The sequence below is a fragment of the Capra hircus genome, chromosome 19 (genome assembly GCF_001704415.2).
Source record: "Capra hircus breed San Clemente chromosome 19, ASM170441v1, whole genome shotgun sequence".
NCBI lineage: Eukaryota > Metazoa > Chordata > Mammalia > Artiodactyla > Bovidae > Capra > Capra hircus.
Window position 1 is genome coordinate 47,621,380 of NC_030826.1, and position 25,026 is coordinate 47,646,405.

Consider the following 25,026-nt stretch of genomic DNA (forward strand, 5'->3'; position numbering starts at 1 on the left):
GTGAGAATAAAGCAGCAGACACTTATGGTGAACTTAGCATGTGCCAGCATCTGTGCTAAATGCTTCATGGAGATCAGCTCACAATAAGTTATTAGTGATCCTCATTTTACAGATCAGGAAATTAGGACTCAGGTTAAATGCCCAAATTACACAGAGATGGGACTTCCTTCGCAGTCCAGGGGTTAAGACTCCCTGCTGTCACTGCAGGAGGAGCAGGTTCAATCCCTGGTGGGGAACTAAGATCCCACATGCTGTATGACATGGCCAAAAAACTAAAATAAAAACCACCACCAGTAACCGAAGTTACACAGGCAAGTAACAGAGGACTGAGTCGGTCTATTCCAAAGCCTGTGCTCTAGAAGCTGTAAATGATAACAGAGAAGCTTAGGGAGAAGCCTCAAGACTGAGTGTAAAGATGTAATGACTGAAAAGGCATCATCTGATTTGATAACGCTGACCAGATGCTAAATGGTATAGAAAGGAAAATTTATTTACCTTATCAATTTTTCTTTTTCCCCTATTTTTGTCACTGGTTTTCTAAACTTCTTCCACGTCTGGGATTACAACTATAAACACTGCATTTGGGTCACAACACCTCTAAGAAATCTAGTTAAAGGGCAACAGATTTAACCAGTTCAACACTTTATCTTATGGCTGAATAGGCTTGAGGCAGATAATCAGAAAAGATTTGGTTTCTTCAACTTTCAGGGACAAGAAACAATGTTGGGGATCTCTACAGAAAAGCATAGATCAGTCAATGAAAAACTGTCTTAATGCCACAAAAACATATTGGAATTCGGTTCTACCCCAACAAATGTTACAATAAGAAAAGGATCAATTGGCACGTCTTTTCCTCTTTGGGAAGAAGTTCGAATATCGTAGGATACCTTAGCAGAAGGCTGGGCAGAAAAGTTGGTTCCCCATTTCCTGAAAACTTGAACAATTTTATTTAACCACTCCCCTCCCTCGCGCTCACCTCCCTACCCCCATCCTGCATCTCCGCCCCAAGGTGCTGTGGGCACTTAAGCATTTTGGAAAACAAGACAATTAGAAGCTCTGTTTAGGCTGATTCAGGGAATTCCTGAGCTCTGTCCTTCTGAGGGCTTCACCTACTGCTGCCTGTGCCGCCTGGGAAGAGATGCGGGTGAGGGGGGCGCGAGCGGGGTGCGGGGAGAGGATACGCCTCCTCTTCGCTACATCAGGACAAACTGTCACCTGGGCCCCAGGTTTCCCACCTGGAAATCAGGGGGGAAGGGGAGAGGAAAAGCAGGCGCTCGCCTCTTCCGCCCGGCCACTCCGCTGCGGTGTCTCCGGGCTAGGCCCAAGCCTATTCTCTTCTCGGGCTACAGCCCCTCATTGCGGGAATCGAGAAGGATTCGGGTTTACGTAAAGGGGGCCCGCGGAGGACGAGGGCGGCGAAGGGTGGCCGCTACGATGAAGGCCCGCCCCTGAGGAGATGGAATCGGCGTCAGGGCGAGGAGGAACTGATCCCCGGAGCGCACCAGGCGGCCCCCGCCAGCCCGGTACCTGGTCCTGGAGTTAGCAAGCAGTCCCGGCCCAGTCTCAGCTCCGCCTCCTTGGTTTAAGGCCGCGCTGCCGCCAGGCCGGTTGCTGGGAGGGAGGTACGCAGCGTGCCATGCGCAGTAGAGGGACGCGGGGAGGGCTGGTAGAGGAGAGCTCCGCCCCGCCCCGCCCCGGCAGTCTCTGCCCGGGCGCGGCAAGTGGGGACGCTCCGCCCCGCCCCGCGCGGGAGAGGAAGCCCCGCCCCGCCCCGGCCCCTGGGCTCGGGCGCGGCCCGTGGGGAAGCTCCGCCCTGCCCCGGCCCCCTGGCCCCGGGCGAGGCTCGTGGAGAAGCTGCGTGGTTCCTGTGTCTCCTCGAGTGCGGCGGGGTTTTTCACCAGATTACGCGCAGCGCAAACCTGAGGGCATTCGGGCTCCAACAGATGAAACCTGTGTCCCCGCGTGTGGAAGCCAGAGACCTAGCTTGTCCTTGATGTGGTCTTCTTCGGGGTCTGAAAAGGGCTCTGTGAGCCTCGGTCCCGGAAGGAGGAAGGAAGTGGGATGATTTCAATAATGAAGAAAGAGTCAAGGGGACTAGAGGAAGGCAAACCAACGCTGGCTGCTGACTTGGCTACTTTTTGGCGGGTTCTTTTTCCTTTCCTGTGGTAGGACTTAAGGAAAAATCAGTCTCGCACTTTCTTTGAAGATGTCTTAAACACCCCTCACTTTGGCCTCTCGGGCACCAGACTGACAAGCTACAAAGGGGAAACCCACCCGTTCTCTGTGCCGCCTTCTATAAAGGGAAGAAAACTGCTCAGCTATCTTTTTTTGTCCTGAATCCTTCCGTACCCACGACTTTGAGACATGTGCTGTTTGCAGAAACCTGTTAAGTTTGCCTTTCTGGGGAGGCTAGCCTCAGCCAAGGGATGCAGGGCTTGAGAAAGCAATGAAGCAATGAGTTGATGGAGCAAGACTTCCGTGAGCCCGCGTTTTTTTTTCACTGACTTGCTCCTCTCACGGAGGCGGGGGTGGTAGTGGGCTGGATCCAAAATTGGATCTACACCATCTAAGATCCTTGACACAGATTTATACCGGTTTAACTTCCAAGATGGGTGAGTTCACCTACATTCAAACGGACTGGTGGAAATTTGATGCCTAAGTCAATGTGAACTTTTTCCAGTACAACTCAGGATCTTACTGAATTTTGCACACATCAGTCTGATCTTATTGCTTTAGCATTCCCAAGCAGTATTCTCACTATTCTCTCATTATCAAATAAGATCCTTACCCACAGCAAACTTGGTAAATTGACAAAGCAAGATAGTAGCAGAAAGTGAAGTAAAATCCTTGTGATGTTCTTTGGAAAAGATCATTTTGCCACGTTCAGTTCAGTTCAGTTCAGTCGCCCTGTCGTGTCCAACTCTTTGTGACCCCATGAATCGCAGCACACCAGGCCTCCCTGTCCATCACCATCTCCCAGAGTTCACTCAAACTCACGTCCATCAAGTTCGTGATGCCATCCAGCCATCTCATCCTCAGTCGTCCCCTTTGCCATGTAGTCTTTGGAACTAAGAGTACTAGAGGAGTCAGTGCCTGAAAAGATGCCAAATTTAATGCAGCCACCAGGATAGGGAATTTAAATAAAGAAGTACTTCCCATCTGATACCCAGCCCTGTAGCTACATCATTTTCTAGCTGGATGTCAGTCGATCAAGGGGGCTAAAAGATCTCACCATCTTCATGACTGCCCACAAAAGCTAGTTTGAGAATCTTCTGTCTAGACTGTTTAAAGGAGCAAATTTCCTTGTAGAAAGGTCTCCTAAATCCAGATAACTTAGAAAACTGATGTAATGAAAGGCCAATTTTTAAGGTGTACAAACTCAGTGTCTTCTTGCTTTGCTTTTGACTTAAGAGTTCTGGGGTGCACAAGCTTTGTAATGCTTCTCACTTATGTATAATAAGGGCTAAAACTCTTCAAGATTTCTGGAGACTTCTGAAATCTGCTTGAAGTCCAGAGGAATGGAGATGGGACTGATGAGCACTGACTACAATGCCCTCTTCAAGACAGCACATAAATTAACTGTGGGAACAATAAAACAAATTGCCTAGAATACTGGAAAGACAGCTGGAAGTGCTTATGATGTGTAGTTTAACAAGTTGAGCAGCATTATTTAATTTATAGAGTATTTTATATGTCTAAGCACTTTATGTGTGCTAAGTCACTACAGTAGTGTCTTAGACTCTTTTCGACCCTAAGGATTTGTAGCCTGCTAGGCTCCTCTGTCCCTGGGATTCTCCAGGCAAGAATACTGGAGTGGGTTGCCAGGCCTTCCTCCAGACCAAGGAATCAAACCTGCATCTCTTGTGTCTCCTGCATTGGCAGGCGGGTTCGTTAGCACTAGTGGCACCTGGGAAGTCCTGAGCACTTTATACCTATGATCTAATATGATCCTCTGAACAGGCATTTCAGAAAGGTGAGAGTAGATGATGCCCACTTACACATGAGGAAAGAGACTTGTTACAGCACTACGACAGCACCTGGGTCGCAACCCACAAGCCCAGAGCTCTTTCCTGAAGCAGAAAACTGGCTTCAATTCTAGCTTTGCTTCAACCTTGGTAAGTAATATAAGTACATGCAAGAAAAAAGCAAAAGAAAGCTATTTGAGCATTTAAGTTGAAAATGTGATGGGAAAGCAAAGTTGGTAAACAAATAACCTAAATACTTATATGGAACTAAATACTTTAAAAGGCCTGGGTGTCTTTTAAAGAAACAAAAGTTACACTATTTGGAAAAGCAAATAGGTGGAATGAAAGAGGACAATTAATTTTAAAAGATGAAAATAAAACCTAGTAATATCCATTAAAAGCAATACAGCAATAGACATGAAGTTCTTCCTTTTAAGTGAAGTCGCTCAGTCGTGTCCGACTCTTTGCGACCCCATGGATGGTAGCCTACCAGGCTCCTCTGTCCATGGGATTTTCCAGGCAATAGCACTGGAGTGGATTGCCATTTAAAAAACCATAAAACTTTTTTCTGAAATTTGTATCATTTCTCAGGTCACTGCTGAGATGATGACATTCAACTTGCACAAAGATAAAACCATCACACTTATCCAAATGCAAATAAGTATATCTTTGGCCCATCACCAAATTTCAGAAACTAAGAAAAGCAGTATTTTTCACTATTGTTTTAGCAGTCTGTAATAGAAACCACTCTTACGAGTGTAACTGTCTCCTCTCTCTTATCTCTTTTCAAATTATTTAAAATGAGTAGAGGCCAGAACTTAAAGAAAAATAAGCTGGAATGATAACGTACAGTATTTCATCCCTTGCACCAAAACCAATAGGTCCCTGTACAACACTGGTCTAAATAATTGTCTTATTTCCAATTCCTATTGGATGGGTGGAATGAGAATGCCAATTGTCCCATTTAAAGAAAAGTTTCACATTGGTGCCTGACAAGGAAAGGTTCTATCATTAAGGAAACAGAATTGTAAACTACCCGCCTCCCACCCCAAATAAACTCTGTCATGTTTTGTGTAGACACACGTTATATCTGTAAGTTAGAGAACTCTGAAAGGATCTGCTTGGTTTCCACTGAGAGAAAGAAAAGCAAAACAGAATAAAGCAAAAATACACCACTTGGAGAATAAACCTAGATGATACACTTTTACAGTGCTATCATTTACACGAGAATTTTGCACGTATTACCTCTTGGTGTTGATCTACATGTGAGGCAGGTAGAGAAAATAATTACTATCCTTACTTTGTAGAAGGAAGAACGAGACTCAAAGAGGTTAGTGACTTACCCAAAGTCAAAGGATTAGTAACTGGTTTTGCTGGCACTAAAACCCAAGTCTTTATCTTCCAGTCCAGCACTTGTTGTGGTACTGCTAAATGCCCAGGCAATGCAGACAAGACTGGAAGGCTTAGTGGTTTTCTAACATGTGACAGTCAACAACATTCTCCTTTCTTTGTCCTCTCAGTCACAGGAGAGACAATGGTGTCTTAACTTTAGTGGGAGACTTTGGGGGAGAAGCCTGTTAATAGGGCTCTAAAAATAGAAAACATTCTATAAACAACTGGTGGGAATTAGGAGGGGGGTCCAGTGGTTAGGACTCCATGCTTTTGCTGCCAAGGGCATGGGTCTGATTCTCAGTTGGGGAACTAAGATCCTGCAAACCGTGTAGCAAGGCCAAGAAACAAAACCAACTCCAAAACCAAAACCTGCTAACAATTACAGGGAAGCCTGGTGTGCTGCAGTCCAGGGAATCACAAAGAGCTGGACACGAATTAGCAACTAAACAACAAAAGGATTATTGTCAGTGCCAACTCTTTTAAGGGAAAAGCATTTCAGTGCTGACTTTTACTGAACAAGAAGGACATTCCTATGGGCTTATACTCTTGTAGGGAAACCCCAGAAAAGTAAAGGCGGCACTCTGAGACTTTTGTCAATTAGTTTAATATATGTCCATAGGTAGTTCATATTAATACTTAAATTACAAAATTAGCTGCCATGGTCCAAATGTGTGGACCTTTAAGAAAGCTTTTATTAATCAAAAGATAGCTAAGCATATCAACTTTGATTTCTAAAACGCAGGTTAAAGGTTTGTAAAACAAGGCTAATTTGAGAATTATATAGCATTAAGTAATTCAACTTTATCTTATTTTTGTTATCTTTAATAACTTAATTTCATGAACTGTTAAAAAAAATATTTCATTTGCATCTCCCAGCTTACACATTTCTGCATTGACCTAGAGAAAAACCCATGTGGAGAGTTTCCATGCAGTTAAAAAGGCGGCAGCACATGCTGTTTTCACAGCAACTTGTTATTGCCTCGGAACACACTGGCACATAAAGCATCAACAAAAAATACCCACCCACCCCTCTCCCACAAAAAACCCAACCCTTTCCCAGCCCCAGCAAAAATTACCTGGTACAAGCAGTGACTTAGAAAATGCTTTCTCAGTAGGAAGCATTTATAAAATGCAGAGATCTGAACAAGCTAAATGCTCGTGCAGAACAGATGGGCCTCTCCCCCGAGAGTTCCTTCCTCAAGAGGCAGGAAGAACTCTCTGTAGTTTAGGAAAGCTCATGTTAAAAAGTATGCATATTCATGGCTACTTCTTTGAAGAAATATACCCAGCCTCAACTGTGGAAGAGAGAAAAAGCAGGAGAAGCACAGGGCCACAGCCATAACAGAGTACAGAGCTTCTCCATGAACATCCGACAGGCTGCAGCAACCACGGAGAACGTTTGTTGACTTCACGCAGACCACTGATCTCACCGAGGCGAAGCAGGTAATTTTTCATGCATTTGTTACTCAAGAAAACATACAGCCACTTAAAATACAGCATTCACATTGTCATGAGCTCATTGTATCAGGTAAGGAGAAAACCGTGCTCCTATTCTTCCTATCCTAGAAGTTTCCATGTACACTTAAGTATCCTAAAGCCTACAGATCTCCTAGATACTGTCATAAGCACCTCCCACCTATAAACATATACTGAACTAGACTGCTGAGTCCCTGAAATTTCAATACCACATACAGTGTTCTAAATTTTATTTTTTTTCACAAGTTTAATGTAGACACAGAAGAGAACACCAAGAAATGTTTATTGTGTAATTCCAATTGTTATTTGTGGAACTGTGGTTTATAGTCGATCTTCATTGCCATTTCAACTGCCTAGCTTAAACAAAAAAGCAACAATCTAATAATATATCTATAAATTTCATGATATTTCTTCAAATATCAAGCACTAAAAGTACTGATGATTCATGTTGTAATTTTAAAATGTTTTAAAACTACACAGATTTCATATATCATTCCTTTTATAAAATAATCAAAATAATTTGATTATCTGGAAGAAAATGAGTGAAACAGCCTCCTTCCAATGTATCTATAACCTCTGTAAAACTCCAAGCCAAAACGGAACAGGTGATGAAATAAGGAAACTCTCAGTCACTGGGAAACTTTAAGATGAGAAATGAACTGGTAGCTTTTGTTTCCTGTGAATTTTGAACTTAAAGGTGGCATTAGGACTTAGCTCTCTGGGATGGCTATTACATGGCTTTCACTTTGATTTGTTTCATCTTCATTTGCTTCTTCTCCAATTTCTTTTGCTCACGCCTCAAAGCAGCTTCCTAAAGAGAAAGAGGGAATCCAAACTAAGATTTAAGTACTTGTTAAAAAAAAAAAAATCAGAACTGAATACTGCCTATACTGTTTAGGCTAACACCACAAATAACATTTCAGAAGATAAGTTATAAGAATTGCTAATATGTATGTTGGTTAATGAAAACTTAACTTGAAGTAAAGGTAACTAAAATCTTTAGAGGGAAATTAGACAGTTATTTTGATTTTTCCCAAATACAAGAAACAGTAGCCCAACTTTCATCATAACATATGTATCTGCAAAGGATTTGTATGTCAGTTCAAAAAACCTTAAGACCTTGTTTGATCAGGTTATTAATTATAAATCTCTTCTTATTAGCATAGCCTTTACACCCAAGCCCAACACCTTTCAATCCATAATGTCTGATTGAGAATTTTTATCACGTTTTTATTTAGGAATTAGGAGTCTGCTTGAGCGTGTGCTCAGTCGCTTCAGTCGTGTCCGACTCTTTGTGACCCCATGGACTGTAGCCTGCCGCGCTCCTCTGTCCATGAGAGTTCCTAGGCAAGAATACTGGAGTGCGCCGCCACGCCCTTCTCCAGGGGATCGTCCTGACCAGGGACTGAACCGCTGTCTCTGGAGCCTCCTGCACTGGCAGGCAGGCTCTTTACCGCCAGCGCCACCTGGGAAGTCCCAATATCTGTGTATACGTTTCTCTACATTTTTCAAATTAAATATGGAACAAAACAAAACAAGCACAGCTCCACCAGCAGTGGCAAGAAAGTCAAGGTCAGATGTATACATGAGCCATTCAAGCCAGAAATTCATTACAGAATTTTTTTTTGGGGGGGGGGGAAGGGGGTAAACTCCTTTCCCATTTAATTCATTGGATCTTCTCATAAGATAACTAGGCCTAGATATTACAAAGTGGTGGTTCTAAAAAAAAATACATGGTTTATACCTACAAGCAACTTACAACCTGACTTAAGTTCTGGGCCCCCCTTTTTCTTAAGCCTATTAATAGTTTCAAACCCTAGAAATATTTGGAGAACTTTTTTTTTCATAGAAAAATGAAAGGCATTATCTATTAATGAGTCCATGTAGATTCTTCCTGCGTATCTATTAAAAAGCCAATTATATTTATAAAGAAGATTGCACAAACACAGAGCTCTATTTTCAGGCGAAAAATATCCATCAACTAAACCAAACCAAATCAAACAAAAAATGATAAGAATAGGTAGGATGAGAGGAGGCCTGTGGTATTCTGGTTACTTCGCTCAACGGCATGACTCTTCTTGGCAACTAAAGTACCATACGAGGGCTCACTTTTTCTTAGCAGCTTGCCTCCTCCACTTCCAAGTATTTTCTTCAATCCTTGAGGTTATTCTCATTAAAATTTGCATTTCTCAGTACTCTGTTTTTCTCTTTCTTTGACTAGCATTTATGAGGTTTAAAATTTTACAGCTGGACTATGGCATCTTAATTCACAAAATATGAGAACATGCTAATGTTTGAAACACAACATTCCACAACCTAAAAACAGACGTTTCTCCAAAGAGGACATAAGATGGCCAATAAATACATGAAAAGATACTCAACATCACTCATTATTAGAGAAATGCAAACAAAACCACAGTGAAGCATCACCTCACACTGGTCAAAATGGCCATCATGAAAAAATCTACAGACAATAAACGCTGGAGAGGGTGTGGAGAAAAGGGAACCCTCACGTACTGGTGGTGGGAATGTAGAATGATACAGTCACTATGGAGAACAGTATGCAGATTCCTCAAAAATCTAGGAATAAAACCACCATATGACCCAGCAATCCCACTACTGGGCATATACCCTGAAAAAACCATAACTGAAAAAAAAATATGTACCCCAATGTTCATTGCAGCAGTATTTACAATAGCTAGTACATGGAAGCAACCTAGATGTCCATTAACAGATGAATGGATAAAGAAATTATGGGACACATATACAATGGAGTATTACTCAGCCATAAAAAGGAAAGCATTTGAGTCAGTTCTAGTGAGGTAGATGAACCTAGAGCCTGTTATACAGACAGAAGTCAGAAAAAAAAAGAATTTCATATATTAACACACATGTATGGAATCTAGAAATACAGTACTGACAAACCTATTTTCAGGGCTGGAATAGAGACACAGACACAGAGAACAGGCTGTGGACACAGCAGGGTAAGGAGAGGGTGGGGCAAATTCAGAGAGTAGCCCTGAAACACATGCATTATCGCATGTAAACCAGGCAGCTAGTGGGGAGTCGCTGTATAACACAGGGCGCTGAGGGGGGCACTGTGACATCCTGGAGAGGTGCGATGGGGTGACGGAGGCTCAAGAGGGAGGGGACCCACGGATACTTCTGGCTGATTTGTGGTGTTGTATGGAAGAAGCCAACATGATATTATAAAACAATTATCCTCCAATTAAACATAAATTTTTTAAAAAATCCTAAAACAAAAGCAACTCTTAAGTTTGAGATTCTAACTGTGTACAAAATAAAAAACAAAACACAAAGAAAAAATATTAGAATTCTCTAATCTATAATCAAAATAGAAATTTTATAAAACAAGTTTATTTGGACCGTAGGTGCATGTGTTGGCTTTTATTAAAAGGCCTAATTTCTTTCTACCTCAGTAAGTGTTTGGCCTGAAAGATGATAGTGGAACTTTCAGAAAGGGCTTGTGCTGGGAGCAGAATAATTCGTATCATTCACCAGGATCGAGACTCAATCTAACACGGTTTGAACAGGGAAGATTATTCCTCCTTTTTTTTCATATTGCTAACTGTCCCAAATGTTGAGAAAATGCTAAGCTTTTAGCCTGTGCACATTCCTACACAGAATCACATTTCACAGCCAAGATGGCACCAACAGGCATCCCCTTATAAAGGTTTTACCCCAGCGATAAGAAAAGTGTATCTTACCTCCAGCCTGCGCTGCTTCTCGGGATCCTCCTCATTCATGATTCGCTCCTTCTCGGCTCTTTTCTTCTCCTCCCGCCGGGACTGGGCTGCTTCCTGCCTCTGCACGTGTGTCAGCTTCAAGAAGTTCTCCTCCACTCGAGCTCGGTTCTTGTCTGCTTTTTGTTTGCCCTTTCCCCAGGAAACAAAGCAATTCATCAGAAATCCATTTCAGTCCAGCAGAAACAAAATCCCATGCAGTATTCTTTCATAAAACCACTCCCACCGAGCAGTTTCAAGCCAGCTAGCAAAGATAAAATCACTGAAATAAGCAAAAGATGACCCCCTCCTCCCTGCTGCCCCCCAACAGTGGGAGGGAAACAACAAAAAGAGGCTCCAACTTATAATAAAAATAGTCTTACTTCTCTGTTGAGTCGGAACTTTTTGGCTTTATCAATGGAATAAATCACCATGTTCATCAGGGGTAGTAAAGCCTCCATATCCTTTGGGTAAGTGTTACCTGAGCCAGGCACTGGAAAACAAAACCATTCTCCTTTTGAGTTAACGGTAGCATTCAGACTTCTGGTATTAACTTTTTCTTTTTATATTAATAGGCTCCTTTCTCCAAGTTTCTTAGACAGCTAAAATGCAGCAGCAAATAGAAATTAAAATATATACAAGGATCTCTTATTGAAGAAACCTAATAACCAAGATGCTGGTTTGGGGTTAGTTTTATTGTAGTTTTTTATTGCTATCTTTTAGAAAGAAGCCATATTCTCCGTAAGATCATCTCACAGAAAACAAAGAACTCAGGAAGCAGAACACTTACCATTAAATGTAAACAATAGTGTCCTCTTAGTATCAGGCAGCTTTAAAGGCTGACCCTCCCTGTCATAAAAGAAAAGGCTATTTAGAAAGAACATAAGAGAGAGACTTTCCATGCACATAAGTCACACAGTTCACTTAGATGAACAGATACCTGCAAATAATCAGCACAGTATTTGTCTTGGCATCCCCAAGTCAAATACAATCTCAGAGCCTGAAGGAGCTTTACAGGTCATCTGGTCCTCTTGTCTATCTGATGGATGCCTTCCCAAGTGATCTTTATTCTATCCTTGAACACCTCCAGTGATGTCCCCTCCAGGCAGGATATATTTCATCTCACCTGGGGAGCCAGAAATGAGCCTATATTTAAGTATGAGGCCCATATTTTAAAACCTTTTTATTTTGATGGATTTTAAGTTTTATTTCCAACTCTTTATCTTCCTATAATGAAAGCTATTTTTTTGAGTCAGGATCAGAATAAATTTAGAAATAATCTACTGTAGCATATAATAATTCATTTCTGACTCACCAAAGATTCCTCTTGTAATCTTTGACTTTCAACCTTCCATACCCCCACCCCATATAAGATGCTCCATGAATCCACAATGTGATACTTTGCCCACAGTATTATTACTGAGTTGAGCAAGGTAAAGATGATGTAATACCATCTAGAGGCATAAGCAATTTTGATTATCTTCGTGATTTTGATACAAAACTAAAATCCAAACTGGCTTTTTTAACTGTACTCAACTCCACAGTCCTTAGCCAAAAATTTAGGTCAGAACCAATTCTACACCAAGGGTAAACTTAAATGTGCTCTCCTGAGACCAGATGTAAAATCAAACATCAAATTTAAGTCCTGAATATGTATGTCTGAACAATGTTTTTATAAAGCCAGAAACTTTACAAGCATTAAAGGTGTCTGATAATATACTAGAAAGAATATAGTCACCCAACCATTAAAGAAGGAAGCCAGGAAAGGCCATGAATTACAAAATGCTTACATTTGCAATCAATCAAACACAAGTCAGACATCACAGATTCACATCATAAATTAAGAAAAAAACAAAACACCCTAGACTGTAAAAGACAGAGATTACTAGTTGTATTTTCTTAGTACCAGCCAGTCTGTAAGACTCTCCTTTACCTCACTGAGTGGGTGGTGCGTACGTGCAGAGGCACATGCAGACAGAGGGGGCTTATTCGATTGTTTCCCATAGGTTTTCAATTACCTTCACGATGCATACAGTCAAAGCAAGGAAAACTCATTTGGGAAGGGTAATTGCAGAAGCACCTTGCAAGTATTTCAACACAGAAAGCTAGCAAAGAAAACTGATCAATATTTTTATCTCATACGTACTCTTGCAGAATTTTTGGACCAGAGAACTGGTCTGAAAAATGAATGGATTCAATCTTGTCAGCATAGTGTGTAAGAAAGTGAAGCATCTGAAATAAAGAAAAGAAAATTATTTTTTTTTAAAAGTAGGCTTGATACAACTCCCTTTTTTCATTAAGATATTCATTCTTTAATCCTCCTTACTTTTGCACGATGTCATGAAGCCTAAAGCTTTACAATGAAACTAGTACCTTTTTTAGTCACACCAGTGATCAAAAGTGTTCCTACTGAGCAACTGAAAATTCATCCAAAATAACGTTCAAAATACAAATGAAAAAAGCAACCATACCCCACCCCCCCCCCAAAAAAAAACAAAGAAAAATACAAATGAAAGCATGAACATAAAATCTAAACTATTTTCAGGGATTCTTCACAACCATATTACCCAGAACTTACATTTAGAACTGTCTTTTAGCTATCTTATATTTTTATGATAGTAAGATGTGCTGCTACCATATATGACCAAGAGAAAAAAAATAGTTTATTTCTTTATTTATTTGGCTGTGTCAAGTCTTAATTGCTGCATGCAGGATCTTTAGTTCTGGCGTGTGGGATCTAGTTCCCTGACCAGGGATTGAAGTCAGGCCCCCTGGGGATTGGGAGCACAAAGTCAGCCACTGGACCACCAGGGAAATCCCTATACCCATTTTCGATTCTAACTGAAACTTTAAAAAAAAAAAAAACTAAATGACATGGTGATAAGGATGAAAGTTGTAGTTCTTTCCCAAAAAGCCTGAATGCCATTAGCAACCCTAGGGACAACTGATTCTTGGTTTAGAGAGAACTTCTTGGCTAATAAAATTGCCTTTTTGACAAGTCAGTCTAGTGTTTAAGGCAGGTATTTTAATGGTTGTGTGGGAAAGGAAGATAAAATGGTGAATTTGTACAGTGTAACTTTCAGGGAGACTGCCCTGCACATGGCCAAGGTCTGCAAATGTATGTTTCTATTATCTTTACCTTTGTGTCCATCATTCCATCTGTGACTTCTCCCATCTCTGACAGGATGGCCAAGGAGTCAGGCAGTCCATACTTCGCTCCTGACTTGGGTTTGTCACTACAAAACTCACTCTAGAGGAAAAAGCGGTTGAAAGTAAGACACGATATTTTATTATGCACAGGAACTTCTTTTCTCAAGAGAATAGGTACTGACCTGTTTCAAAGTGATACAACTGGTCAAGTCATATAATTATCTTATGCCCTGAAGTTGAACTTTTATGTAATAAAGGACACCATTTCTATATATTGTTTGAGTTAGAAGAACCCGACATACCAGATCTTGCATCTCTTTCTGTAGTCGCACCAAGGCTTTCCGAGTACCAACAGCAAACACGTAGGTATCCATGTCTTCATCATTCATAGTTACTTTTATTTGCTTAAAAAAAAACAAAAAACGAAAAATCCCTCACCTATTAGGTTCTATGATAGGCAGATTTCTAAGAGAGCCTCCAAGATTACTGCCGACTGCCACATCCTCCCTGTGAACATGAGCAGGACTTGGGAATGTGGTATTATTGCTCCCATGATACTGTGTTACTTGGAAGATGGTCCCTAATCAGCTGACTGAGTTAATCAAAAGGGACACCGCCCCCCACCCCAGGTGGACTGACATAACCAAGGGAGTCCTCAGGAGGGACTGGGCCCTACTTAAAGAAAGAGTCGAAGTGTGAAAGGGCAATGGAGCGGGACAGGGAGGTGGACGGGAGGGAGGGGTGGGAGTCGGACAGACCACACGGCAAGTGCCTGAGAAAGGCCTCGAGGAGCTAAGAATGGTTCCCAGCAACAACTAGCAGGAAAATGGGAACCTACAACCACAGGGAGCTGAATTCTGCCAAAGCCTGAATGGCCCTGGGAAGAGGGGCCTAAGCTCCAGATGCAAGGCAGCTCTGTGCATTACCCCACCCCCATACCTTGCCCCACGCCTCTCTTCCATTTGGCTGTTCCTGAACTTCATCCTTTACAATAAACTGGTAAGTGTCAAGTGTTTTCCGGAGTTCTGTGAGCTATTCTGGCAAATTATTGACTCTGAGGGGAAGGCTGTGGGAACTCTATAGATTTATAGCTGGGCAATCAGATGTCTAGTGGCCTGGGACCTATGAAGTGTGGGCAATCTTGTGGGTCTGAGACCTTTAACTTGTAGGTCTGGCACTAACTCCAGGCAGACAGTATCAGAACTGAACTGAATTGCTGGCCACCCCGCTGGCATCCGGAGAGTCAGAGAACCGGTTGCTAGCCCTGGAAGCCAGCAACTCCCCAGAAGCAAGTTACACAGTTTTTAACACTCTACCCTAGACCAGAGAGATAGAGTTATAAGCCTGGAGAGTCTGGTATGATAAAACATGGTCCCATTTCTTTTATTAACTCTTCAAAAGTTTAGCTCAAAATATACTAGTATATATAAGGATGAAGGAAATGTTAACAGAAGGAGATATGGCAAAGATCTGACAAGATGCCAGCTGCTAAAGAAAAGGTTTTCTACCCTTTGATCACTGAGGGGAAACTACACAAAGTAACATCTTAAGCAGAACTGTCCTGACAAAAGGGCTTAAAAATACAAAGAACTTCTTGTTTGCTGAGGTTGTTTATCATTGCAGGGGGAAAAATAAAAAAACAAAACCAACAAAAAACGGTAAAAGGCTGCCTGGCTCAGAGGAAAAGCAAAGATTAAATCTACCTCAGGAAAGAACTAAAACTGATTACCACAACACAATAAAGAATAATTTCTATGAAAAAGATGCTGATGATGCAGCAAAACTTCCTCCTTTGAGTTTCAATTGATGAGGCTCTAAAAATGTGTGGATTAAATCATCTGTGGCCATATTAGAAAAATAATATAACAAACAGTTTTGCAACACAAAAAAGAGAGCTTTTAAATAATAATTGAGTTTCAGCCAATAAAAATATACAAAATATTGTATATTACTGATACAGCCCTTATTAACCAGATATTATTTGTAGCTCCTGGGTCACCCCCACATCCCCAGTTGCAGCTAGGTGCACACTGAGTGGAACATGATCTGTCTAAACAGAAAATGTTCCATTTTGGAGGGGACAAAGGACACGAGTTGTCACAAAGTCCAGGTATAATCCAGGCAAGAAATGGAACAAGCTCTAAGACATGAAGACGCCAATCTGTACAGAGAAAACCAGGGGACGGATACCTACCACTTGATCACTCACTGGCCTCATCATCCGGGCCAGGACATTCAGTAAGTCCTGCCTCTTGAGGAACTAGAAAACAAGAAAAAAGAAACCCAAGAGAACAATTGCAACTTCTACTTGCTATAAGGAACAGACCTTAGAAGGGAACTCACATGCTTTATGGAATACACGCTACATTAGCCAGTCAGTAAAAAGACAATACTTAGTTATCTGCTTGCATGGCGTGCACGATCTTAGCTCCCTGACCAGGGACTGAACCCAGGCCCCCTGCAGTGGAAGCGCAGAGCCCTAACCACCAGACCACCAGGTAATTCCCCAAAGACGATTTTTCGATCTCATTTTAAGTTCCCCACTTACCCTCAGCTGGATAAGCATCCCCTCACAGCACACCCGGCCAGAACACCACAGGTTGTAAATGTGCTCATTCTCCTGGTTCAGCTTTCCTGTGCTGGTGGCTTCCTTGTTGGTTCCATCATCCCCTGGGGGTAAAACCACTCACCATGATCCGTTGGCAATGTTGGGCCTAATCACCACACTCTCTTCTACTCTGACCCCAACATGATGGTAACTTTAGGTGAGCAATACTTTGCTATCTTATAGAACTCTACTTTACACATAGATTACAAGAGATGGGCATTATTCCTTTCACTTCTTATTGTCACCATTCAAAAATTATGGACTCTAGTATTACTTGTGTGTCCTTATCAGTTAATGACATCCAGCTTGGAGTATAAATATCTCAAGAATAGGTACAAAATGGAACAAAGTCAATTTAAGTGTCTGCCAAAAGTTTTTTAAAAAGAAAGAACTAAAACAAAATCTATGTACTAAATAAAAATATTAACTAGTCAGCACTCTCTCATTCTGTCTCTTTTCAGTTAACTTTATCCAAGTTTGCTTTTTCAGCAGCAAAATAAAAGCGGTATTAAGAGTTGTATTTTAGAGCTAGTGTGTGTTAAAGTGTTAAGTCACTCAGTTGTGTCCGACTCTTTGTGACCCCATGGACTGTAGCCCACCAGGCTCCTCTGTCCACGGAGTTCTCCAGGCAAGAATACTGGAGTGGGTTGCCATTTCCTTCTCCAATTTTAGAACTAGAGAAAGCTAAAATTCTAGTCATTTCCCCTCTTCATTTAATTCATTAAGTGTACCAAAAAATGTATCCAACCTTACAAGGTAAAGCAGACTGATACACCAACTAAAAACATATCAGAGGAAGTGAAGACATTAAAGGCTGCTTTTCTTTTTCCTAATTTTCAGGTCAAGAAGTACTGAAAGAGTATACTATTGTGGAAAGCATGGATTTTGGAAGCAGGTAGACTAGGTTCTCATGGCTGCAACTGAATAGCTTAGACAAGTTTTAACATCTCTGGCCTTCAGTTCCCTCTTTAGAAAAATAGAAACTATATCCAAGTGAAAATTTTGTTCTAAAGATTGAATAAGAAACAATTTATGTATGCAAAGCACTCAGGAAACATAGTACACAGTCCCACTAAAGAGCAGAAGAGAGGGAGACTTGCTCACTATCAAAGGGAAATGAAGTGTTTAAAGCCAAACAGAGGCGGGGTGAGTTCACCTCAGCCCCTACTCCACACAATGCGGGGCTTCCTCTAAGGCACCCCAGCATACACCTCTGCATGCATGCATGCTAAGTACACCTCTGCAGTGGATCTCAAACCAAAGCGCCGAAAACCTGAAGGAATTCTGAAGGACTTCTAAAAGATGAAATGAAAGCATTTCACAAGCTACCAAAAATGTCAAGACTCTTTGCTGTTGGCTAGATTTTTATCAACTTGTTTTGATAACACTGATTACCTCAATTGTATCAGAAGCTGCATAGCAAATGATGAATAATGAAAGAGGAGAAAACTATTTCATATATGCAATCTATTCATTATGCAAAATCTAACAAAAAAGGGATCCTTGAGAGTGGGAAAAAAGCATCCTCTCCACAGTGCAGGAAAGCAGTTAGATGCTGATTCTGAGAAGAAGAACCTGTTCTTACCGCGTAGTTTTCCAGCAGGTAGCTAGACCTGCATTAGCTTAACTTACCTACTAAGGTAAAGTTGCTCTCCAAAAGCTCCCTGTGAGTGTTAAACCAGGCCTGAGCAAGGCGACTGTTTTTATTCTTCCCGATGATATAATTCATGATGTAGGCAAGCAGACCAGTCACCATCAAAATCTCTAGATAATAACTCTCCCAACTGTTCTGGAGGTGTGCAGGAACCTGAGGAAGGACAGTCATGCCATTCAACGTTGCCTGAGGCTTTGAAGGACAAAGCTAACTCAAGGGATGAAGGAGAAGGAGACTACCCGTATGTGGAAGTGGACACTTTAGATAACAGTCACTGAATATGGTTATACTTCGGAAAATGGCCCATTTTGGTGTTCTAGGTCATTTTTGGAAAAGATTCTTTAAGGAAATCTGAGGATAATCAAATGAGATGAAAAGCTGGAAACCCCTCTGTATTTATCTTGATTCTGAGCCCCATCCCCCAAATAAACCCAAAGTCTATCCTCTTCATTCCTTGGTAGATAAAACTAGGAAGGCTAACATAAAAACGCAGGGGTTGCTTCTCTATGTGCACAGTGTTATCAGAGGAACTGATGTCAAACTCTCTCATGGCTCCCAGGATTACATCGATGCCAGCTGCATGTCACTAATTATATTTCTGAGATTAATGACAGCAAGATATTTTGTTTGTCAGTTTCGGATTCAAATCTATATACCTACATCAACAATTGTTATTGGGTCTTTACTTTTGCTAGAAGAAGTATCTGGTTTGTCTTCATAACCTTCAAATTCTTCATCATCATATGGTTCACTCTCGGTATCTCCCTCCTACAAAAACGAGGCACAATCTGTTTCCCCCATAAATGTCACGAGCCATTTTATCTCATTTTTACAGGCACCATTTGTAGAGGAAAACAGAACATGAAAACAGCAAGCACAGGACACAGAGATACGACATATTTTAAACAAACGACAATTCTCCATGCATTTGAACCCTGGGTTCTAAATGACATAATTTCCACCCACCCACACACCAATATACATCTAGCCCACTCCTTCCCTGCTTTCCATAGAGGAGAAAAATACAATCCATTCTTTGTTGAATATAAAAGGTGGCAGCGAACCACAAACATTTAGAAGAGCTCCACCTGCTGAATAAAAATGAACACACAGAGAGCAAAGGTCTCCCTAAGTGCTAGTTACATCAGGTCCCATCCTTCTCATTTCCAGAGAAATCAGTGAAAAAGCAGCTTTACCTGGGTATCTGCATCTTCAAAGTCTCCTTCTTGGCTTTCATCCTGCCCTTCCAACTCCACAGTGGTCTCATCTTCATCATCTTCAGTGGTGATCACCCGTTGAGGAGATTCAGTGGCGGAATCTTCCACAACATCCTCAAATTCAGCAAAGTCATTATCATCATACTCTACGATGTCTTCCTCATCCTCAAAATCATCAAACTTGGCTTCAGAGACACTCCCAAATATCAAAAGGACGACACAGAAAGCATGGAAGCCTTTCATTGCACCTTAAAAATGAGTCAAAAAAAAAAAAGACAAAACCAAAAAACCCTGAATGGACTGCTTTTCTACATATACTGATCACATTTTGTAAACAGTTAAAAAATAAAGCTAAGATTCTGCCACTTTTCTTATTGAATACTACTCATTTCAGATAGTATTATATAAACAACAATAAGGTGAGACTCAAGAGGCCTGGGATCTAGTCTGGGCTCTCTCACTAGTTATCTGTAAAATCTTGGACAAGTCATTTAATTCCTTTAGGTTGCGTTTCCATTTATGCTGTGTATTTAGGAAGCTTTTTTTTTTGTTTTTTTGAGTGCCTATAAAAAGTTTTACATAGAAACTGGGAAGAGGAATAATAAAAGAATGAGATGCAACTATTTACTAGTTGTAATAAAAATAATACATAAATAGAAAAGCTCTTCAGCATTAAATCAACTTTATATGTGCAAATCATCATCACCAACAAAGCAAATGTTTAAGACACAGAGTACAACGCATTATCCTACAGGCTTTACAAAGAGCAACTAAATTTAATCCTCTTAACAACCCTCTGAAGGAAGTAGCTTTATTAACAGGCCCATTTCATATAATGAAATCTGACTGGCAACAAAATGTGCCAAATGACATGAAACTATTAAGGATAACGAAATCATCTTACCAAATGTGTAAGGTTTTACAAAAAAAGGGGAGTGCATGTGAGACAGAGTTTGAACAGTAGCTAAATTTCAACCACCAAATCTATTCAGGCTATATTTCTAGCCCTCCTCTCTTTTTATCTAAATACCAGGCCTACATCACCAAACGTCGAACAGACACATCCATTTTGATGCCTTACAAACTTTTTCTGTATAGTATAATAAATATCAGGTAGTAAATATCATAGGCTTTGTGGGCCACATACCTATCTCTGTTGCGTATTCTTCTTAAAAAAAAAAAAAAACTTTAAAAATGCAAAAACAATTCTTAGTTTGCAGACTGAGGCTGCATCCTGACCCTGCCCGAAAGTCATCTCAAAATCAACAGGCACTTGAATTTCTCTATTTTGATATTAGTATCAGTCCCATATTTCTAGTTCTTACTTGTTGAAAAGAGCAAGATACCTAATTTCTCATCTTCTTTTCCCTTTGAAATCTAACCAGTCACCAAATTCTGGTGTTTCTTTCTTAGATTTCCAAAGCCACCATGATGACCCAAGTTATCACCACCTACTCAAGAAGTACAGTATTATTCTAAATGGTCTTCCCTGTCTCAACTCTCTCCCTGCTTCTCTCTAAAAACTACCATTCTTCTTCTTAGACATGACTATTATTTTATAAGGATTCAATAACCAATGAAGGCTAACCAGTTCCTGTAGAATAACATAAAAACCCCTCTGGCTTTCACTGCTTTTCATAAAATACTCCTACCAAAGCAAATCAAACATACTGTCAATGAGCACATCACTGTTTCAGATGCTATGCCAAGAGAATCTAGCTTTAAGGATATGTGTTACAGCATGACAGGAAAAATCTAAAACTGGTTAAATCATGCATATATACAAAAACAAGCTTACTTTTTGTTCATTAATGAATGAAGTTAGAACCCAACCCATGTTGTTTTAGAAGCAAATACTCAAACAAAAAGGTCTGGAAGGTTACACATACATCTACATACAAAGAGCAGTTATTATGCATGATAGGAGTATGGGCATTCTGCATGATTTTTCTATTTTTCTAATTTTTCTATGATGTTTTTATAATAAAATGTTCTTTACAAAATAAAAGGATAGTTCTCGCACTCAAGAAAAGGCACTGTAATGTGAGGAACAGCTATAGTACAGAGGCAGGAAGCAGCACATTTTAGAAGTCTGGAATGACAGAACATTGGGTTTGCAGACCCAAATGGGATAAAGGAGGCTAAACAGGCCAGCACAGGCCAGATCTTGATGATGCTGCTGTTTAGTGGCTAAGTTATGTCTGAGTCTCTTGCGACCCCATGGACTGTAGTCCACCAGGCTTCTCCCACCATGGGATTTCCCAGGCAAGAATACTGGAGTGAGTTGTCATTCCCTTTTCCAGGGGATCTTCTAACCTGGGGAATGAACCTGAGTCTCTTGTGTTGGCAGGCCAATTCTTTACCATTGAGCCACCAGGAAAGCCCAAGAACATGATGGTTCTTATTTAAACACCACACTAAGACATGTGGATAATGAGAATCAACTAAAGGATTTAAGTAACAGAGTGCCACAATCAGATCTGCAATGTAACCCTGACAGCTCATACACAATCAGAGAAGGGCACCTGAGGCGGGAAAGACTGGAAGTGGCTGAGACAGACGGAAGATAAAACATGACTGAACTGGCAGTGCTATTGGGAATGAACAAGAAAATAGATTTGACAGGTATTTAAAAACTGTATTTGTCAACATAAAGGGACTGAACATAAAGAATGTGGGAAAAGAAGATCCTGGGTGATTCCAAGTTTTGGCTTGATTAACAGCTAGACAAGGTCGTCCTTGAGATAAAGAACAACAAAGGAGGGGGGGAAAAATGGGGGGAAGACAATAAATTAAATTTAGTACCAGCTGAAAGGTTTGGAGTATTTTCAAGCAGTATGTTAGATGATTAACATTTCTCTCTTAATTGTCACACTCTCAAAAGGTATTATAACTTATTTTACAAAAGAAGAAAAAGAAGCAGTTTGAAATATAAGCCTGGAGTTCAGGCTATGAGCCTAAATTGGAAATAAGATGGTACGAGAATGGATCAGATCCCCAGGGAGTATGAAGAGTTAGATTAAAAAAAAAAAAAAAAGGCCCAAACATCTTGAAACAAATCATAACAGCTAAAAGGTGGGTGTCGTAGGGAGAATCAGAATGGGAAACTAAGGGATGGATGGAGAAAAAGAGACTTTGGTTCAAGTGCTATCATGTTACAGAAGCCAAAGGAGAAACACATCTCAGGAAACAGAGGTTGGTTTCAATTGCAGCAGAAAGTTCAAGTAAAATATGGACCAAAAATTTCCAAATGTTAATGAGGAAGTCACGATTGGCAACTGCACGGAAGTGGTGCAGGATGCAGGGAGCTGAGCACTGAGTGAATGGGTGGTAAAAGGGAGCACAGACTAATCTCTCAAGCCACGCTGGCGTTGTGAATATTCTGTATCTCATATTTACAACACCATAAATTCATAAAGGAAATTGGTTCACTATCAAAGACGATTGCCCAATACCCTCCAACTCACGGCTGCTCAAGCAATAGTCCTAGAATCGGACGAAGTTCATAAATTTTGAAAGGCACCAATGATTTGAGAAATGCTACCAAGGAGAGGTCAATATTTTATCCTTTCCAACATTTGATCTTTGAGGTTAGCACCAGGGGACATTTTACAAGAAAACACAGATGCCTTCTTGACAACAGTCTCGAAGAGGTTTGCGCTGTGTCTCCACACACTCTTCAGCTTCATGGGCAAAAGTGGAAAAAGTATGAAAAGGAGCACCTATGTCGGTGGAGTAAGATTTGCTTTAACACATCAGCTCTGGGCTTCCCTGGTGGCTCAGTGGTAAAGAATCCACCTGCCAATGCAGGAGACATGGGTTCAATCCCTGATCCGGGAAGGCCCCACATGCCTTGGAGTAACTAAGCCAGTGCGGCACCACTACGGAGCCTGTGATCTAGAGCCTGGGAACTGCAACTACTGAAGCCCACAGGTCCTAGAGCCTCTGCTTGGCAACAAAAGAAGCCACTGCAATGAGAAGCCCAAGCACCACAAGCAGAGAAAAGCCCTCCCAGTATCGAAGACCCAGCAGAGCCAAAATATAAATAAATAAATAAAATTAAAAGCAAAACAAAACATCAGCTCTACCATTTGCCAGCTGTATGATCTTGGGCAAACTACTTAAATCCCTGTTTCCCAGGTACAAAAAAGGGAGGTCCATTCACTCCATGCCTCGTAGGGCTACAGTGGATGTGACAGGAGATGGGCGCCTGGCACACGTAAGGCCCTCAATAAATAGCAGTTCCTACTACTTCCTTCCACTGTGCCTTATGAACGCCCTGTGACACGTAAAAATACTTCATCTTTAGTATTCCCTTTTAGATCCGTGTTTGAAACTTTTTGAAATAGAGAAGCTGTATTACAGGTTAACATTGGCACAGTCAGCCTGCCTGCCTGCCTGCCAAAAGGTCTGTGAATTTCCACTTAGCATGTTTACACCACAGAAGCACTTCTAAGATAACTCAGCACTGTAACAGAGCCCCTTTAAGGGTATTTAGGTTAAAGTTATCCAAGCCATCTGTGCCTTGGCCTTCAGTCTCAGAAGTCTCTCTGCAGGCACCTGTCAACTCATTTCTCAAATGCACAAACCCTGCCGGAGGAGCAGACCCAAGACTCCCTGGACAGGCCACACCAGCACTGACAAGTCCTGTCTGATTTCTTCTCCTAAGCTTATTCCGCAATCTCAGCGGCTGGTTTAGTCGCTAAGTCGTGTTCGACTCTTCGCAACCCCATGGACTGTAGCGCCAAGCCCCTCGCCCATTGCATTTCCCAAGCAAGAATACTGGAGTGGGCTGTGGTTGGGTTAGGACTTAAAAACGAAAGATGAGTGTTAAGTGTGGAAATCATTCCTTGTTGGCATTTTAGAGTGGGCCTTCTGACAATGGCCAGACCCTAAAGCTTCTGGAGATCATGGAGACATTCCAGCCTGTCTCCTTCCACACGCTGGATAAAAATGTCTTATGTTAGACACCTGCAGAGAAGATTCACCACCGAGGTTGCTGCTTCTGTCTGTCAAACCAGCTGGGTCTAATCTCTCCCCAACGCGGAGAATTAGTTCTCTGCTCCATTATTCTTGCTGCACGCTCCAACTTTGCTCTGCGGGTTGGCATTTGCTCAGAGTTCTGGAAGTTGCCCAAAACCGTTAAAGTCACCCCGAAGAGAACTCCCAACAGAAAACAGGGATTTGGGGTGGACAAAGTTTGGTATGTTCTTAAGAAAATCGGGAAAGGCGAGAAGGCGCGAGGATCGAGGCATGTCACCAAAAGGCTGGACTTAGGGGCTGGACTGGGAATAGGGACCCAGGTAGGCCACGCAACTCAGCGTCACCGCTCGGCCCGGCCAGGCCCCACCGACCAGCGCGTCACGGCCCGCGCCCTACCTGCACTGGGGGCTAGAACCCGGCCCACTGCTCCTGCGGCCGCCGCCTCTATCCCGCTAGCCTCTGGTCCCGGCCACCGCCTGCAGGGTCAACGCGATTTCACTGCCCCGACGCCTCTAGGACACAGCCTGACCAGGCAGCTCAGTCACGCCGCGCCACTCTTCACGTAGCCTCCGCCAGCCGTTACGTAGAATGCGTGAGGCCGGCCCGCGCCTGCGCGCGGCACGGGGCCGGGACACAGCCCTGGGGACAGCGCGAAACCGCCTGCTCCCCCGCCCAGATGAGGCGAGGTGGGGCGGCCGGGAGAATTACATAAGCACCGCCCCTGGGCCGGGGCTGCCGGCGCCTATCCCAGTGCTCTCCGCTAGGGTTCAGTCTAGTTGTCATCACGCTGAACCCGTGCTCCGGAAGTTAAAAGTCACCATGCTCTACAAGACCACGT

General features: G+C 41.9%; 2 protein-coding genes across 11 annotated transcripts in view; both read right to left on the reverse strand.

The window, feature by feature from the left end:
* STRADA (STE20-related kinase adaptor alpha) overlaps positions 1-1,697 on the reverse strand; it is a 30,986-nt gene extending 29,289 nt beyond the window's left edge. For 3 of the 10 annotated variants that reach the window (XM_018065337.1, XM_018065333.1, XM_018065340.1), the window contains exon 1: positions 1,528-1,648. The gene's annotated coding sequence lies outside the window, so the exon portion shown is untranslated. The other 7 variants (XM_005693986.3, XM_005693985.3, XM_018065339.1 and 4 more) reach the window with 6 other exon arrangements.
* Positions 7,097-24,883, reverse strand: CCDC47 (coiled-coil domain containing 47). Its single transcript, XM_018065344.1, has 13 exons — positions 24,585-24,883; positions 19,185-19,453; positions 18,649-18,756; positions 17,967-18,141; positions 16,275-16,396; positions 15,921-15,986; positions 14,029-14,130; positions 13,716-13,826; positions 12,723-12,808; positions 11,367-11,425; positions 10,960-11,069; positions 10,562-10,729; positions 7,097-7,644 (listed from the first exon to the last, which is right to left on the reverse strand). The coding sequence occupies exons 2-13, from the start codon at positions 19,446-19,448 to the stop codon at positions 7,564-7,566; spliced, it is 1,452 nt and encodes a 483-aa protein (XP_017920833.1). The 5' UTR covers positions 19,449-19,453; positions 24,585-24,883; the 3' UTR covers positions 7,097-7,563.